This window comes from Micromesistius poutassou (genome assembly GCF_964030765.1).
Source record: "Micromesistius poutassou genome assembly, chromosome: 8".
Classification (NCBI taxonomy): domain Eukaryota; kingdom Metazoa; phylum Chordata; class Actinopteri; order Gadiformes; family Gadidae; genus Micromesistius; species Micromesistius poutassou.
Window position 1 is genome coordinate 16,113,690 of NC_140278.1, and position 19,139 is coordinate 16,132,828.

The 19,139-nt window shown below is 46.6% G+C and overlaps 1 protein-coding gene across 1 annotated transcript in view; it reads left to right on the top strand.

Annotated features, from left to right (window-relative positions):
- Positions 1–17,183, top strand: part of plcl2 (phospholipase C like 2) — a 46,131-nt gene extending 28,948 nt beyond the window's left edge. The window contains exons 5-7 of the mRNA XM_084471349.1: positions 7,802–7,877; positions 13,512–13,621; positions 15,237–17,183. Of these exons, the coding sequence (XP_084327475.1) occupies positions 7,802–7,877; positions 13,512–13,621; positions 15,237–15,449 (399 nt within the window). The 3' untranslated portion in view covers positions 15,450–17,183. The remainder of the gene's footprint in view (positions 1–7,801; positions 7,878–13,511; positions 13,622–15,236) is intronic.
- Positions 17,184–19,139: the final 1,956 nt, after the last annotated feature.

The following is a 19,139-nucleotide window of genomic DNA, read 5'->3' on the forward strand; positions in this document are numbered from 1 at the left end:
TTGCTCTTGCCTATAGCAATTTAACTACTATAAAGCATCCATAGAGAGCTGGCATATACTCAAGAACAAAGACCTCACTCCATGTCATTTCGACAGGATTGACCGTGTTCTCAATGTATGCTGCTTCTTTAGGGGGTTATAGGGTTGCATCACACTTTTTGTCTGCAGCACGGGGCTCCCTGACTATTCAGTAGCCTTACGCACTCTTGACACTGTCGTTTGAATCCCAGCTGTTGCTGAACATCGGGCACATTAGCAAGTCGTAGAGCAGAACAAAAGCAAGAAAACCCTTCATAGAGAGGCTGTCGTTTTCCCACACATCATAAAGGTCAGAGGTTGCACTAACACTGTAAAGCCATTAGCATACCATTAAAAGTCACTCCCCTAATGGGCACTCCGTTAATGCCGCTGCCCAGATATCTGATTCTGAAAAGTGACTCTTTGGGGCGTGGAGATAGACAAACCGAAATTCTATGTGCAGTGGAGCCCAGAAAATGACTTGTATTGCAGCTATCAAAAGCTGTATTTGAGTCTCTATAACTATTGTTAACTACAAAAATATAATTTTAATTTACATTTTTCCCCTCTTAACCCGACTCGCTGCTGTGAAGATGTTGTGAGAAAAGAAGCCCATACACTACTACGATTATGGACTTTCCAAGTCATGATTTATTTAGTGTTGCTGTGTAGCAGTGTAGCTTTTACTGTCATGGCAGCGCTCGATCGCCATGCACAGGGAGCATCTCGTAATGGGCGGAGGCTGACTGGACTTGGCTAGCAGAGAACGGTTAAGGTGCCCATCACCACCACCAGCACCAGCACCCCCTGCCCCACACCCACTCAGACTCAGAATGGACAGAGGGATAATTGGCCCTGATGGAAAGAGTGCTGGGCAGATTGAGTTCGAGGAACGGAAAAGGGGAAAATGATAGGCGTTTAGGGAACCAAATCAAATAAACGAAGGGTGGGGTGGGGTGGCTTGGGAGGCTCATAGCCATGGCAGGGCGAGGAGGTGCATGGTGGGAGGATGGCTATCGGATCAAGAGACTTGAGACTCTGAAGACAGATGACCAAACAAAATAAGGGCTGTAGGTAATGGCCGGAGCGATGCAGTGAGAGAGCCATCTGGAGTTACAGGGGAACTGTGATCATAAGCAGATCCGAGGAGGGGCGTGCTCTGCCTCTCAAGGCCTTTTTCTGTAGTAAACGACCATAAAACAAATCCAATGTCAGTATTGGACAAATATGGTCCAATTTCTAAATTGTTTCAACAAAAAGTGAAAAAAGGAGAAACTTCCCAAAAAGGCATTAAGAACTGAAAAACTCCCAAACTGTAACCACAGTGGAGTGCTCAGCCGGGTTCAGATTTGTCATTGTTTAATGGTTTCATTAGCTGCTAAAGCCTGCTTTGTCCTCTGTTTCACAGAGCCCGCATGTAATAATAATAAGGCATAAAACGGTCCTTTGGTGAATTCATATTCAATGAAGTCAACTCCCACGATAAAGAACGGGCCTTGTTACTTGACGTATTCAGTTAAAATTCACACAAGGCAAACGGCTCCGACCTTGTTTAATGCCCACTAATGCGGCCGGCGATCACACTTATCCTCTAGTCCGCGGAGGTGTTGCGGAGTCCGCCCACTTGCCTCTGTTCGACCCCCTTAAATACATCGCAAGATGCTGAGTGTGCCAGCCAGACGGTAATTTCTTCAACCCCCCCCCCCTTTAGGGATATAATTACCATGCGCACGACAGCCCTGCTGGCCGGGGAAGTGCAGCTGCGGTGGAATCGTCAGCACGCAGCAAAGTGAATCCCGCTGTAAAGAAACGTGACCTGGTGGGGGAGGGAGGACAAACTGGGTGGGCAACACGTCTGACAACACATTGCCAATGCTGCATGCATAGCCTAGTTTTGGATAGAAACGTCACTCCCATGCGTCTCATCCCGAGCCTGGTGTACTTATTCAGTCTAAACGCAGCACTGCGCTTTGCGTCTGTGCTGCGGTTTTTGCGAGTTGTGGATGCCAGTGGGGATTGCTCAGGATAATCCAGTTTAAAAGATGATACCCTCCTTTCGTGTTGCCCAAATAATGCATGAGCAAATTTAGAGGAAGGAAATAACGGAGAGAATACAGGGGTTACTTTAGATACACACGGGGACCTCTTCTGTTACGTAGCGATAGGGTGTTGTTTAATTGCGATTCACTGGGTTCATAAAAATCGACTCAAGTTTATTATTACAGCCCTTTATTCCAGTTACAGTCCTAGCGGGCTTCACACTAGTACACATTATATGACGCCCCCTCACACCAAGTACTCAAGCGAGAAAGAGAAAATCTCCCCAAAACCCAGAGTGAGGAAGAGGATAATAGAAGAGGAAGATAAAGGAGAGCACAAGGTTTTTGGTGTGCAGACACTGAATATCCTATCAACAATATTCCTTGGTTAAAAGTAACGTAGTCCTAGTAGTAGGAGCAGATAGTCTAGTGTCCAGACTGATTCATTCCCAACTAAAAGGCACTGGGTTCCATCCCCAAATACATTTTAAGTCGATTGGGATAAAAGCGTCTGGTAAATGAGGGAGTATAGCAAACAGTTTGATGTTACAGTAGTGTGAACGTGTGGATGAACCTTAGGGGACAAGAGCGAGAGCATAAGTCATGTGCTGAGTGATCTACACACAGTATGAGTCAGGTCGTCAAAAAGTGTTGTTAACGTCGTCATGCCCCCCCCCCGCCTTCTACTAGGGGTGTGCTCGACTTAAAGTCAAATCAGATTCATCAGGCCAGATCATTGACTGATCATGCACGATATGTTTATACAGTATATATAAGTCTGAATGATGCCTAATTTGAGGAACTTGCGTGGTTTATACACTTGAAAACAATCAACCGTCTTCTCAGGGTCTCCCCAGCTGTCTGTAGGTGCAGCGCCTCCGCTGAATGACCTCTACCAACAATAGAACCTTTCTCCACATAACAATGTGAACGTCCATTCATGTCATCTGCATTCAATTTGACAGAAATTGTAGGCTACTATTAGCCTTGTATACCATAATAACATTAATATAACACATCTATGAAATCAAAACCTGCATGGATAAAGAGACTGGAGAAGGGTTTGAGTGAAATTTTTTTGTTATCCTGATATTGTGTTTACTTCTAGACTTACGGTCTATAATGTGCTCTACTTAGAAGAGATAATGACTGGATAATGCCACTGCCATTACACAAAGTGGATATCAAACAAAGGAAATTTCAAACAAAGGACATTTATTGAAAGAAAAACATAACACAGCAAATTACACACAGAAGACGGAATCAAACCGCCAGCCCCACAAAAAAAACATTGCACAAGCAATCGGCTTTTCCCCTCGAGAAGCCCAGCAATGCTGCGGTACCCCTCAGTCAGCAGCCCCGTGCTCCCAGTGGAATGTCCCGCTGTTGCACACGCACAATCTTCCCGACACAACCTCCCCGACCCAGCGACCCGACCATCAAAGACAGTCGGCTTGTGCCGCTTTTTCACCGACAGTACCAGCTCAACTCGACTCGACTCGCCTTTTTTTGCGGTTCCATTGGCAAAAAAAAGTACCTGGTACTTAGTACCGGGTACTTTTTTTAGTACTACCTCCGTCGAGGTTCCAAGCAACTGGAGTAGGTACTTTTGTGTGACATAAACAGGCTGCTGGCAACTGATTGGCCAGCGGCTGTAAATGGGAATAATCACTCAAAGTTAAGTTGTGTCCGGCGTGGTTGGAGTCCACGGACCTGCTCCCGAGGGGGACACTGATCAGCGTTTCACCGTGTGTGTCGCTCCTTTCCCGGGGCTAGAGTTAGGCTGTACATGGTTGTGTGTGTCCGGCGTGGTTGTGTGTGTCCGGCGTGGCTAGAGTCCATGGACCCGCTCCCGAGGATCAGCGTTTCGCTGTTTCCTTTTAGTGTCGTTCCTTTCCCAGGGCTTGAGTTTCGCCTCCATCAACATTACCGTATGACAACAATAGACGTGCAGTCATTGCGCTTTTTTATTTTATTTTATTTCCCATCATAACCTTTCCCGGGAATCAGGAAATAGTCTTGATCAGATTCTGATTTCCCGGGAATCGCGTCTCCCGTGATTAAAACCTAATGACGACCCGTCCATGTTGGAGAGGTTCTTTTCTACGACCCGCCCACATTGAAGAGGTACTTTTTTAGATGGAAACGCGACGTGCCTGGAACCAAACCGAGGCGAGTCGAATCGAGCTGATACTGTCAGTGGAAAAGCGACATTGGTGTCTGCCCATTGAAGATTTGAATCGGTGGAGATCAAGGTCGCCCATCTTTTACCTATATGCTTCCTGTAGTCAAGGCCCTGACACACCAACCAGATTATCGGGTGTCGGACAGTCTGGCGAGAAAAGGCAGTCGGATCGATTTGGTCATGGCCGATTCAACATGAAGAACACAGACGACAGAAGAACACAGACGCCTTGAAAAGATTGCCAACATGCTTTTACGACGGCCGATCGCACAGCACACACCATACACCATACAGACTCGGGTCACTGAGCTCGCCAGACCGATAATCTGGTTGGTGTGTCAGGGCCTTAAAGAGACGGACTGCCCTGCTGGCCCGCCCCTGTGCTGCAGGGACATGCTGAGCTCCTCTGCAGCCTTGTTCCCTCCCTACACTAATGCAAACAGAAGGCTGAGCAGATGAGTCACGGCCGGGCGGTCTGCAGGCACTAAGATGCATCTATTTTTAAACTTATATTTAGTATTTATCCTCTCTCTGGACAATTTTTACTCTGACTATGACGATATGAATGGGACCGCTTTAGAAGTGTGTGTGTGTGTGTGTGTGTGTGTGTGTGTGTGTGTGTGTGTGTGTGTGTGTGTGTGTGTGTGTGTGTGTGTGTGTGTGTGTGTGTGTGTGTGTGTGTGTGTGTGTGTGTGTGTGTGTGTGTGTGTTATATATTTTATACATTCATACACACACTTCACCAGCTATGCCAGCTTGTTGGGAGCAGTCAGGAGTTGAGGGCCTTCCTCAAGGGCATCTTGACACCGGCCGTGAGGACCCAAGCATGGTACCGGCAACCTTCTAGTTGCCAGGCAACATGCTCTCTCCCCCCCCTGCCCCCCCTTTAAGGCTGCTGCTAGTTTCGAATATATTGTCATGTGCACATTAACTCAACCACAGCAGGCACAGATTGCAAGTACAATGCATGAATCCCAGACTTCCTCATCAAAGCAACCAGTAATCAGTACAAACCGCCAATTGGTAATAAAAGTTCAATTAACATATTTCAATTGTTAAAAAGAAATAATGAGAATATGTACACATATCAGTTAATTAACTTGACTTAAATCGTGATGTGCATTATGCTGTTTAATTATGTTTACATTTGGTTGGGAGTATTATTTAATTTTTTTGGTTGGGAGTACTATTTAGTATTATACGCAGAGATATCTGTAAATTGACAATTGCCAGTGTTACCCAGATTTGTTTTGTTTAATTCAAAATTCATCATTGTATGTCCAGAAGAGTGGTTCCTGCGTAGGCATTTATTTTCCATTAGCCAATGAGTTGCAGAGTTCCAGTGGCCTAGCCCCTGTTCAAGACCATAGTTTGTAACACACATTGAATTATCAGGCCACCTGTGATGCAAAAACACCACGGATACGCCACTTATCTTGTCCTATCCTTTCTAGTAAAGCAACAGATGGGTAACAGACCCAGACTGGAGGGGGTGTGTGTATGTGTGTGTTTGAAGGGTACAGGTGTGTCAACAGTTAAGCAGTCTCATTATATTGCCTGGGGGAAGAGACGGGTCCCTGAATCTGTTGGTTAGAGTCCGGTTGCTCCTGGGTGATAACAGATGTGACAGTTTGCGGCTGGGATGGCTGACAACCCCCTTGGCCATCCTCCTAACATTGCTGGACAATCTCTTCCTTAAGTCTCCCACCTCAAAACAGCACCAGTAATGGCGAGCCTGGTGTTTATCACAGTGAGCCAATAGCCCAGAGTAGAGTAAAGATACCCGCTTGCCTTGTTGTAGCCTTTATGACACCCTTAGTTTCTCTGAGGATGTGCACTTAAAGGTTTTTTACATGCTGTGCTGCCGGAAATTGAAAAGAAAATGGATCCTTTCTCATCCCATCTAAATTAATTAATTAATTAATTAATTAATTAATTATTTATTAATTAAAGTAAGCAAAACGAACGCCCTTTGGAGAAGAGTCGCTTATCAGACCCTGTAAATCTGACTGGTTGTCTGTATGGGGTGCTAAGAAAATTGCTTTTTAAAGGCTTAATATAAAACCAATACGTGCTAGAGCACACATCCAGGGGCACTTAGAGACACAAGGAAAGGCTGATGATTATTGTTTAATGGAGAGTTTAGTTGCTGACAGCACACAGAGTAATCCATTAACTCCACTGAAACCTGATTAATCAATAAACAATAGAGTGAGGGGAAGCCTGTGCGATGGTAATGGAGCTCTTACATTCTGGACAGTTTGGCCTGGGCGCAAATCTCGATTTCTTTCAAGCTAATGGACAATTTTCAATTTAAACCTAGATTTCTTTGTGTTTCTCTGAATAAACTAAATACGAAGACCAAAATATATGCTCTATCGTTTGAACGTTCTTCTGAACACGTGATTCTGAGCGTGGTCCACAAAAGGTCACACAACCCTGGCCAATCTTTATAACGTGAGCACAATGTGTTGTACACATGGACAAATCTGTAAACCTCCTCCACCATTCTCTATCATAATAAACCGGAGAACGTAGCGTGACAGGCTGTATGTCCCCCTATGTTGAACTGTGTGGACTATGCCGGTGACCAGCTCGAGTGTAATTCACCCTAGACCACCACCATGATTGTTGCAGCCCCTGGTATAAAGACCAGTGTTACCACATGGAGATCCCACTCTCTCAACTGTTAGACTTGTCATTATTTTCTACTGAATCGTCTGTTTGTCAATCATTGATTGTCGAGATCAGTCTTTTATTTCTAGTTTGAGGGAATTTTCTGAACGCCTTGGGATTGAATATGTAAATCTGTTCACCAAGACCCCCTGCAGTGTAGAATCTGCACAGGCACTGCTCCACTGCATAAACGTCCACATGTTAATCAGTCCCAGCACCTTCAAAACAAGCCTTCTTGTATCACGTCGTACCAACCACCCGGGCCAACTGCTCGTGGCCCTCAAATGATACGCTTTCAAATTGTTCTCTGCCCTTCTTCAGCGATGCTCGGTTGCCTCTACGTGTGTGTGTGTGTGTGTGTGTGTGTGTGTGTGTGTGTGTGTGTGTGTGTGTGTGTGTGTGTGTGTGTGTGTGTGTGTGTGTGTGTGTGTGTGTGTGTGTGTGTGTGTGTGTGTGTGTGTGTGTGTGTGTGGCCTCTTTTAATAAAAGGCAGTCGAAGCGTCCGGATGAGAATAACTTGTCTCCTTCCTGAGTCGTCCTTCCCTCCAATTTACCAAACGCGGCCCAGCTGCCTGGCCCGGTCGCGCGTTCGTAATAACAGCCTGTTGTTCAGCCTCCTTCCTGGGCCACCAGCTGAACATCCAGCCCCGTCGCGCTGGGGAGAGGAGTTGTGGTCAGGGGGAAGCGGAGGAGGAGGAGGGTGGTGGAGGCAACAGTCACACGCAGATGGAAAACATATTGATGTGGGTGTCTCTCTCTCTCTCTCTCTCTCTCTCTCTCTCTCTCTCTCTCTCTCTCTCTCTCTCTCTCTCTCTCTCTCTCTCTCTCTCTCTCTCTCTCTCTCTCTCTCTCTCTCTCTCTCTCTCTCTCTCTCTTTATCCAGATGATCCAAACGAGCAGGACTCTCCTGGAGAACTCAGAAGCCGTCCATGAGAGAATCCTGCAGACTCAAAAAGCGGGTAAGACGCCGTGAAACACATGTGCACAATGAATCCGAACAAGAAAAAAGGCCATACTTGTTTATTACCGGCCCAATGTCAGAGTACCGTGTGTCTGAAGGGTGTCAGCTCAGCAAAGACACGGCTGATTATAGCGCGCCCCTCAGTGCGTGTCGCGTATTTACATCCCCTTCATGTTCAAGTATATCAGCCTGTGTGGCCTCTCTTTGTCGGTGTGCGTTTGATTTGGCACCCACCATCTTAATTCAAATGGATTGTGTGTTGTGCAGAGGTCTGAAGAGCAGGCTGGGTGGAGGTAACATCTAGGGGGCCGGTGAGGCAAGATCAAAAGCGGTGCAGACGGCGGTCCGATCCACGCTAGCTCTCCCCTTGTTCTCGTCCAGCCAGCTACAAGAGAACCCGAACGCACGCAACCACGCACGCATATTTAACCCATCTCATTCACGCTCTCGTATTCATGTGGGTGTCTCTCTCTCTCTTGGACATAAATGAAAGAGAATTATTTGCAAGAATCAGGGTGTACGTTTCCCCAAAATCCTTTCTATGAGGCTAGGATTTGATTCAGAAGGATTATATCACTGCCACACGCTCCTTTTCTGATCCTGACAACCTGTGTTCTCCGCGACGGGGAGATTACCAGGAAGTCCTCATCAGAGGCTGTGATACAGCTCTGTAGGACCCTAACTTCTTTCTGTTTGTAGCGGTTGGTTTCTCCACTAGACTATCATATCTGTGTGTATCATGGGATCAATCGATTAGTAATGGAGCGTGTCAATGTTGACAGACGGAAACACACACAGTCCACTTCAAAGCAGCCCAGGGGCTTGAAACTCTGCACGCTCCCTCGTTAGCCTCGCTAGCATTAGCATGTTGGCACGCTCACAGAATATTGCACGCACGAGTCGGCTCACTCAGCCACACACGTTTTCTTCACAAAATGCAACATGTCTAGTTTATGTTTGATTCCTTTGCATGAACTTAAAATCCCCTTGCTGTTGCGAGGGGATTCACCTCTGGGCTGGGCTCTTTTGAATGCATGATGTTTGTACATTTTTGAAGGATTATCTGGTTTTAGAAAACCTGTGCTTTCAACTCATCTGATCGACTCTGCTACCGTGTATTTCCTTGACCTTTATGATACCTGATGCGTGGGCGGGATTTGTTTTCTTAACATCTTTTTTTTTTTTTTCATGCATGAAAGAAGTTTATGTAGAGGAACTGAAAAGTGTTTTTTGGCAAGGTCTTAATCTGAAGATCCATGTTAAACAAAACATCCTAGTTGTCTTATTTCCCTCTGATGAGGCCAGATTTGCAAAGCCTGAAGGATCAGTATTTAATGCCTGCTTTCCTCCACCCAACTGTGGGGACTGTCTGGGGAAATTGGCCTTCTTTCTGGCCTCAATGTGTCATATTTAATGAGGTTGGAGATTAGGATAATCCAGGCCTGAATTATTGGGAGAGAAGGAACTACAGAACCACACAACTGTTGGAGTGGCCTTTTAGACTGCACACACACACACAAATACATACATACATACATACATACATACATACATACATACATACATACATACATACATACATACATACATACATACATACATACATACATACATACACACATACATAGATACATACATACATGCATACATGCATACACACGCACACCAGTCTGTCGTTCTTCTCTGGCCATTCCCAGTCCAGTATGACACAAGGTTAATCCAGAAGACCCTCTGGAGGTTCGAAGGCAGGAGAGACAAAAATAATGAATAAAACAAAGTCAGCCATTATTGCCGAGGCTGGGTTTTTATTGGCTTTACAGATGGATAACGTATCAAATATTCATGGCGTTCATTGTCCTGGCACATCGGTGGAGAGAGGAGTTAGGTGCGCTGTATTTTATAAAACCGAGAGTGCAGGGCAAAATCGCACCGTCATTTCTATTCATTAGGGTGTTCAATCCACTTCCCAGATCTCCACGAAAGACATGGAGCACTTACGCAACACCCTTGAGTTTCGCTGGAATGACGTATTACCCGAGAAAAACATCGGTGTGAGGGTGGGGCGCAGTGCAGGCATCTGTTGGGAGACAGCTGTGTTGTTATTGGTTGGAATGTTATGTCAGTCTCCTGGGATTTGGTGTTGTCATCACAACTACGAGGCGTTTCAGGCCAAACTTGTAGACAAGGTCAAACGTGCCGATTACATGTCTTTGAAAGATGCCCTTTGAGCTTTAAACTCTTTGCCATCTATATAAATCACAGCTCTATGTACAGTGTTCCCAGAAACATATGGTGAGGAAGATATTGTTTGATGGAGTGGATTTTGCTCTTGAATGCTTCATTAGTCAACTAGAGCCAACTAGCTGTTTTTCAATGGAGCCAACAATCTATTATGCTGTACACTTAAATAACTTCTCATTATGGGGGAACAAAAAGCGCCATTTTAAACAGGGTACAGGAGACGATATGAAAATGTTGCATGAAAAATCTTTGTCGTACAAAGAGATGTATTTGTATGCATTTGTAATCTGAAATCAGCCGAGCAATTCAAAAGGCAACTGTTGGAAAGTAGGCCACAACAGATGGCAGACTAATACACTTGAACATTGATTTACTTGAACATTTAGTGTGTGGGTGTGTGTGTAGGGGTGTGTGTGTGTTGCAACAAATGATTTTAACTTGAGTTATACATGAGTTTATACTGTGAACATGTGAGCATGTTGTTTTCTGGGTCAGACAGTGTGACCCTTCCCTAGCCAGCGGAAGGTTACGGAAGCCATAGCCATAACCGTGAATAACCATCTGACTGCTTAGGAAAAGCCACAGCTCTTGTGGTGTGTGTTGTTTATGAGTCAACAGAGCTAGCTGGGAAACACACACACACACACACACACACACACACACACACACACACACACACACACACACACACACACACACACACACACACACACACACACACAGTGTTCTCTGTTCCTGGATCTCACTGTGGCTCCATTGGCATTCATCACAGTTGGATGGTTGCACCTTCACAGCAGACTAACAAGAAGAGCAACACACAGATGCCGCTCAGCACTTCAATGTGTTTCGGCTGCCACTGTGGCCATATCAGGGGGCTCTGAATCCTGTGTTAACATTACAATTATATATTAATTTGGTTTAAAATTTTCTTTATTGGTTTTTGCACAGTAATGATACATACACAATTGGCAATGAAGAAGACTGTGTTATGATTATGTCGTATCGAGCACGCTGGAGTTACAATCATTAGAGTTATTACAAACACGTCTCAAGCGAATTTCAGCCACATTACATGGCTAGCCTAGCACTAGCCTTGTTCAAACCTCAGCATGTACAGTATAACCTCCACCAAACCTCCACCATACCTATATCAAGCACGCATACGTAAACCTAACCTCCTCTAACCTAATACTTAACCATCTGTAACCTATATAAAACCTTATACCTTAACTGAACCACCACTATCGTAATATCTAAACTTAAAACCTGATCATTGAACTTAACCGTCGATACATTAACCTAATCTCTAGCCTAATACTTGTGCCAAACCCTTTGTACTGCACCAGGGGCCCAGGGCGGTCGTTGGTTGCATTGCAGGTGTCTGACTATACTGTCAACAGCCCGTCTCCTGACACGGCCTTGCTTCCTCGTTGACCCTTGTTGGTCCCTCTCCCTGGACTCTACTGAAGCTTGCCAGTCCGATGACGGTTACGTGTTGATCTCCCCATGGTGGTGTCACTCACCTCTGGGGTGAGGTTTATTTTCCTGTGGCTGGGCCCGAAGAGAGCGGCCATTGACAGGCAGGGTAGGCCAGATTTGGTCTCTGGTCCGTCTCCTCGCTAGCGCTGATCCATCACGCGCTGTCAGGCAGCTTCATGGTGCCGCGTCTGTCTGGCGCCATTAGCGACCAGCTTTTCTCACAATGAGCGGTCCCCTCTGCCCGCCAGACTCCATCACGTGTTGCTAGGTAACCCTTTGCTGGGAGGTGTGTGTGTGTGTGTGTGTGTGTGTGTGTGTGTGTGTGTGTGTGTGTGTGTGTGTGTGTGTGTGTGTGTGTGTGTGTGTGTGTGTGTGTGTGTGTGTGTGTGTGTGTGTGTGTGTGTGTGTGTGTGTCTGTCTGTCTCCAGCACAGTCATGCTTAGGGTGCATTAAGCGTGAACACACTGTTCCAGGGCATTGAATTTGTTTTTGCTGAAATAAAAAGGGGAGAAAAAATGGGACAAAATAAAAACCACGGGTGTGTGTTATAAGGCGCCGTCGCTGTTTAGCACCTGATGATGTAAGACCGTTGGGAAAACGACATGATGCATCTCATTTTCCCGCCTCTTTGCTTCTCCAATAACCGCTCACTTTTCTGGGCTCAGACGGGGGTTCTCACTTTGTCTGGGTTCCATAGCAGCAGAGCAACCCACCGTCTTGGAGAAAGCATCCATCTTTCTATATGTACGAGTAGGATGTTTCTACGTGTATGAAGTCTCTCCTTCTTCATCTCTCTCTCTTTTCCCCAGCCTCTCTCCCGTTGCCAAGACAACGTCCTCAGCAACATGAGTGGGCATGGCCTGACCCAAATGTGACCTAAATGCTGCGGTTCTGCATGCCCTGGGTCTGCACATAGGATGCATGTGTACCTAGCCCCCTTGTGTTTCTCAGTGTAGTTTATCTCCTGTTCTGTTGCAGTGTTTAAACAGCACTTCAATAATAACTTGCCTGACCTCACTGCACATCCTCACATAAGCTCAGTCATGCCAGAGAGATGGGGAGGGACAGAGAAAGAGGGGGAGGGAGGTGGGAGGGAAGGGGAGGGAGAAATGGAGAGAAATTGAGAGAGAGCAAGAATTTGAAAGATGGGAGAAGGAGAGATGGAGAGGGAGGAAAGAGATATCGAGAGGGGTAACAAACAGAGCGGGGCTCTGTTTCTCTCCCCCGAGGGAGGTAGGAGGGAATGGGTTGGAGGGGGAGGGAGAAAGGGAGAGGTAGAGAGAGTGGGAGAGAAAGAGGGAAATGGAGAGAAAGAGAGCCAGCATTTGATAGAGATGTGTGAGGGGTAAGAAATCAGGGGAGAGGGACAATGGAAGAGAAACTTAGGGGGAGAGAGAGAGATACAGGGAGCAATAATGAAAGAGGACAGTGGACAGGAGGGGGGGAAGCTCATCGGGGGACAAATCCCCCAAACCACCACACTCCTCTACCTCTTTCTTTCACTTTCTCTTTCTCCCTCTTTAATTTTCCTCTGCTTCTGGAGTCCTTTCCTTTCTTCTCATTGTTGATGTTTTGTCTGTGTCTTTGCTTTCCTTTCCTCTTATTGCAACTCCTTCAGTTCTTAATCCAGCCCTTTTCCAGACCAGCAAGAACAAGAACAAGCTCCAGGTTAACGTCGTGCAGATGGACACGGCCGTCCATAGAGGAACATCGCACAAGCTCCTCTGATCTTCTCCCCCTTCCGTCCTCCTTCTGATCCTCTCCTCCACCTCTTCCTCCCGCTCCCCACCTCCATCCCCACCAACCCTTCCTCCCACTCCCCACCACGTCCTCCTCGTCACCTCCCTCCCTCCTCTCCTATCTCCTCTCTCCCTCTCCTCTACTCATTCTCCCTCTCCTTTCCCTGCTGCAGCAATGGAGTTCCACGAGAACCTCCAGGAGCTGGCAGTGAAGGAGGGTCTGAAGGGGAGGAAGCTCCACAAGGCGGTGGAGAGCTTCACGTGGAACATCACCATCCTGAAGGTACGGCGGCCCCCTGCCGTTCCGCTGCACCCCCCTCCATGTGAACGGAGGTTTCATCACTCACTTTCCTAGAAACATAGCACTTTAATTCATCCCCGAAGGGAAGGATAATAAGCCAAGAAAGAAATTTTTAATGACCACAAATCTACATTCGTAGTGAAATGGGAGTTTAACGTAACTGTGATGAAAGCAAATGTTTGTGTCGTCAAATGTTGATGAGAGGTCAAGGTCCCTTTGCAAAACATGACTTTCAAGTAACTCCTCTAAGAATGATATGAGAAGAAAGGATGGGGCGGTGGCCATTTTGTCTCTGAAAGAACACTAAAGTCGAGGCATGCACTGTCAACATGGACATGCCAGATAAATCGGTCTTTCCATCCTGTTGCCAAGCACATCAAGCCAACATATTTCCTTCTTTTAATAACACAACACTGCAGCTCCTCTTGGAGGCGATTTCCTCTGCTTGGACAAAGGCATATCGACCTATTATGTTTGTGTATACTACTTATGTGCCTGGAAAGGCCATAATGACTCCCATGTCTATTATGTGGAGTAACTGCAAGCGTTCTTTCTCTCTGGCCTACTTTACTGAGGACATAACCTCTTCAACGACAAAGTTTGAAGAGAAAACAGAGCAAATTTAAAACACGTGTCCAAACAAAACATGTCCACTTCAATTCAACCCACAACAATGGAGACACTAATGGACAATTAAACGTCCACTCTGTAGAACGACGTGTCATTGCAGTAATAAATCCATGGATTTATTTAAGGTTTTTTGACAAAGGTCCTTCTTGCTGCCAGGGACATTTGCCAAGCTAACTGCTCTATTTGTTTTGGTTTGTTTATCGTACCTTTCATTAACAACTCCACTGCAACCACCACCCCCAGAGCTAATTATCCATGACCTTGTGCGGCGTATTTATGCCGACATATTTCAGACGGTGTTGATTAAGACCACCTCCCAGGTACAGCCCTACAGCCCGAGCTGTAATTTAAACCCAGGCCCTCAGGGGAAACGGCGTGGCGTCTTGACAGTGCGTGGTACGGCTGCATAATTGATCAGGCTTCTGGTCCCTCCTTGGCTAATCAAGGCCGCTGGACTGCCACCTGACCTGGGGACTACTTAGGGGTCCCTCCATGGGAGGGCAAGTCTGGGAGGGGGCTTGTTTATTAGGTGATCTAAATGCAGTATGGGATGTGTCTGTGCTGATTAGATACAATCTCTTTTATTCAGCGAGTCACAAGACACACTCGAGGGATCAAGGTAATGGCAAAGTTAACACCTTGATTACGCCACTCGAATGACAAAATACATATCCACACCTCAGAGTACATATCCCCACATAGCGCTGCACCGAAAGCGGGTAGGAGGCCCTTGCCACCTGGTGAGGGCAGTTTAGTCTTTGCCAAAGTTTTCTAGTTTGCGCTCAAATCTGCTCATTAATGATATTCAATAAATGCTTTGGATGAAAGCATTCGCTCGAAGAGATTACCGAAGATAACACTTTATTCAGCACAAACAGGAAATTTGGGAAACAACATTCCTCAAGTTCACAATCCATTTCCCCCCGTGTGTCGATCCTATGACCTCATGACCCTTTGACCTCTGCAGGGCCAGGCGGACCTGCTGAAGCACGCCCGGAACGAGGTCCAGGAGAACCTGAAGCAGATCCACTACGCCGCCCTGACCTCCAGCCTCAGCAAGGGCGGCCAGGGCCACGCCCACATCTCCTCCGGCTCGTCCGAGTCCAAGAACGGCCGCGGCCTGCAGGTCATCCCGGAGAAGGCCACCGCCGAGGACGAGCTCTCCGACCAGGACTTTTGAGCCGGTCGCGTTCTCCGGTACCGTCCCCCTCCCCCCCCGCTCCACAACCCCACCACATCCTCTCCACGACGCCTTTTATCCGTTAAGAACCCTCGTACCTTGTAGCCCGACACTGAGCGCAACTACTCCCCCACAGACACTTGTTTTTCTACATTCCCGACTTTGAGAACGTTCCCCGCGCTGCACACTCATCCTTCTGAAAGCTCCTTAGAGGTGGGTTCAAAAGAACGGAGCCAGAATGATGTGGCATCCAACGGAAACGTATAATCTGTATTTATGATAATTCAGATGCAGCAGTCCAATATGCTGGAGCGGCGAGTCAGCTGAAGACGGGTGTGACCTCAACGGCTCTGTGCAGACGGCGTCGTCTCGCTGAGTCTTCACAGGGAACACCTGAATGCCAACGAGTATTTCCACCATCAAGGGAGCGAGGCGTATCGTGAGCTGGGGGTGGGGAAGAACCTGGGAGAACGCCCTGACCTCCAGCCTGAGGTGGCAACCGCACTCTCACCACACTCTCACCACCGTTAACTCATGGTGCGATCCATTTGTATGGTACGCCCTCCCGAGTCGTAAGACGTGAAATCTCCCAGCTGTCTTGCGGTTGTTCTGAGAGTAGACCGAGTAGAGCGAACCAACAAGGGGGCATCTAATGACTTGTACCGGGTGGGCGTACCATACAAATGGATCACACCATTACCGTTTAGCGTCTGTCGCCCCTGTACTTCTGTACCACATCTCCACCCCAGGGGGGGACCTTTTGAATCACGTAGCCACGGAGCCGCCTTAGGCAGGGGCGGCACACTCAAACCACCGGACTGGATCCCGGGCTGCAACGGGTCGGAGCCGGGGTTCCACCGGAGCGCACTCTTGGTTCGGACCAGACCAGAATTCTGAGGCTTGTCCGGACCGGATCCTTTTTTTCCCGATGGATCTCTCAAAGCACAATTTTACTGAAGAGTATTTTTTTTCTTTCTGACCAATCAGAGACTGGAGCTGTGAATGTAGCGGGAGGCAGAGAGGAAGGGGGGGGGGGGGAGACAAGGTGAAAGAGGAAAAGTAAAAACAAAATAAAAGAAAACCGATAAGAACCGTTTACAACACTGCACTTGTTTGTGTTCTTGTCTGCCAAATAGTATGATATCCCAGGGTACATACGGAGTACCCTGGTCCTTTTCTTTATCCCTGACGTGCATCGTTTTATTAGTGTTATTGTAAACTTGGAAATAAGATTTATTTTGTAAAAGATATGACTTGTCCATGGAAGAGAAAACAAAAAGTACTTATTTTATTCTGTATAGAGCTCTTAATTTGGCAGAGGGGGATGGGATGGGGAGGAGAGGGTGTCACAACAATGTGACCTATGACCTTTCCCACTGGAAAGTTCCTTTGTGGAAACACTAGGGACCGTAGTAGAATGTAGTGTGTGTGTGTGTGTGTGTGTGTGTGTGTGTGTGTGTGTGTGTGTGTGTGTGTGTGTGTGTGTGTGTGTGTGTGTGTGTGTGTGTGTGTGTGTGTGTGTGTGTGTGTGTGTGTTACAAGCTAACGCCCCAAGTGTCAAATATTAAACCAGCAACTGAAAGCAACCACAGAAAAGAGCTGGTGGCATGTGACCTTGAGCTCAACAACTAACTCAAAGATGTGTCTGTTTATTTTGTATTCGTAACTTGAATTCATTCAAATTAATTATAGAAGAGATTGTGTTTTTTCTCCCATGGTATTTTCATTAAAAGACCCGATAAAGAATTGACTGCTGTTTTAATTGTCTGTATCGATTTGTGATTTACAGCCACCATGCAATGAGCGCATCTGTGAGCTTGGATGTCATTTCCACAAGATGATTCCAAATGAAACCCAAGGAAGTGCCATATCAGCAATACATGGTTGGTCTCTACTTGACACATTCACACAATGGTATTTGAGTGGAAAAGTTAGTCTCTCTTCCCAAGCTCGATATAGTGGTGTCTTTTGTTCACTCTGTTTCCAATGGATTACACAGAATTAAATTAGGAAAATAAAAATAAATAATCGTTCTAATATAATTATAATAACTATCTTTAAAGAGCATATTTTAAAGAGCATCAAACTGCAGGGATGTCATTAATCCTTAATGACATTTATTGGATTTCACTTAGTCTCTTTGGATAAAAGCATCTGCCAAATGACTATAATTGCAAACTAGATGGATGGAGAAGATTAATATAAGCTTATAAAAAGCTAGACATTAGCTAACAAACACAAACACATTTAGCCTTGCCAAGAAGAGGCCTTGTGACTCATCACTGAACAGCCGGCTAGCGGCCTGTGAACATGTTCTCATATACACCATATTATCCTTCAACTTGCCTTCTGCCATATGCCGTTTCATTCCCTATGGTTCTCATTCCTACTCTGAAGTCTGAACCCATGGACAAAAATGGGTAAATTTAAGGAGCAGGCCAGTTTCTATCTGTTTCTATTAGTGGATATAATGCTATTTTTCTTTCTCGCAATGCGAAAGAATACAGAACAACATGGAGAGAAAGAGAGCAGACCAATGGAGAGAGAGAGAGGCAAGCTGGACAGCAACATTACATCTTCGGTTTTATGTTTTGTTCCCATGTTTTTGACTTGACTTGACTGCCTTAACGGTGCTGAGGCATTGTTTGTGTAGCCTGAAGCATCTTCCAACACCCCCAATCCCTGACCCTCTGTAAGGCCACCACCCCTGGGCTGTTACCCAGACCAAAACACACGGGCCCCCTCCAACTGTCCTGTGACAGCCGCCGCTGTAATTCAACCCTGTTGTCAAACATTTGTGGCTGAAGTACATGTGAGGAACAGTCCACAGCCCACTTACATTGCTGTTTACAGTTGTCTCTTATCCCCCCCCCCCTCCTCTGTCTCACTCCCCCCCCACCCCCCCCCCCCCCCCCCCCCCCCTCCCCCACCTTAAAGCTGAAACATAAACCAAATGGACGTGTGGTTCCTAGCCAGGCCTCACTGTTTGCGACACAGCTAATTTGGGGTCTAATCTGTTTCACATGGACTTGTATGTTTTCTCTTGACATGCTGTCATTCCGCTCTTGGCTCCTCTTCTCGCTCCAGTCAGCACTCCAGTGCGTGTTCGACGGCTCGTGTTGTGCCCTGGCTCTCGCTGTGTTTACCAGCGCTGGGAATTAATTCCTCCTCGTGCAAGGGCGCTCAAAGTGGCTCAGCTCTCCCGTCTGCCGCCGACGAGCACTTTTGACGAGCCACCGTTGCCACGGCTACTGGATGGCAACACGTACATTGAGGCTGGTGTGGCATTATTATTATTATTATTTTTTTTTTTTGATCCTCTTCTTCAGAGTTTGCCTGCAGTGCTTGATGTTGGAGATGTGATGAGATGAGGAGGATGGCGACTCAAGTTTTTTCTTACAGAATGACTGCATAGTACTGCAACAGGCCAACCGTGTAGCCTAGCCAGGCGTGTGCATATGATATTCTATGAAACCACGAGGAAGCTAACTTTTGTCTTCTACACGTACAGCGTACATCCTTGCCCTGGTTTCCCTCTCGGCAGGAAGTGGTGGGGTTAACCTTGTCTCTCCCTAATGCACTTTTTGAAGTCTTCTGTCGGGTAATCACGTGTCACTGAATACCGAGTGGAGTGTTTTAAGGCCCTGGAGAGAGCTCAACATGCACAGAGAGTAACATATAAATACAAAG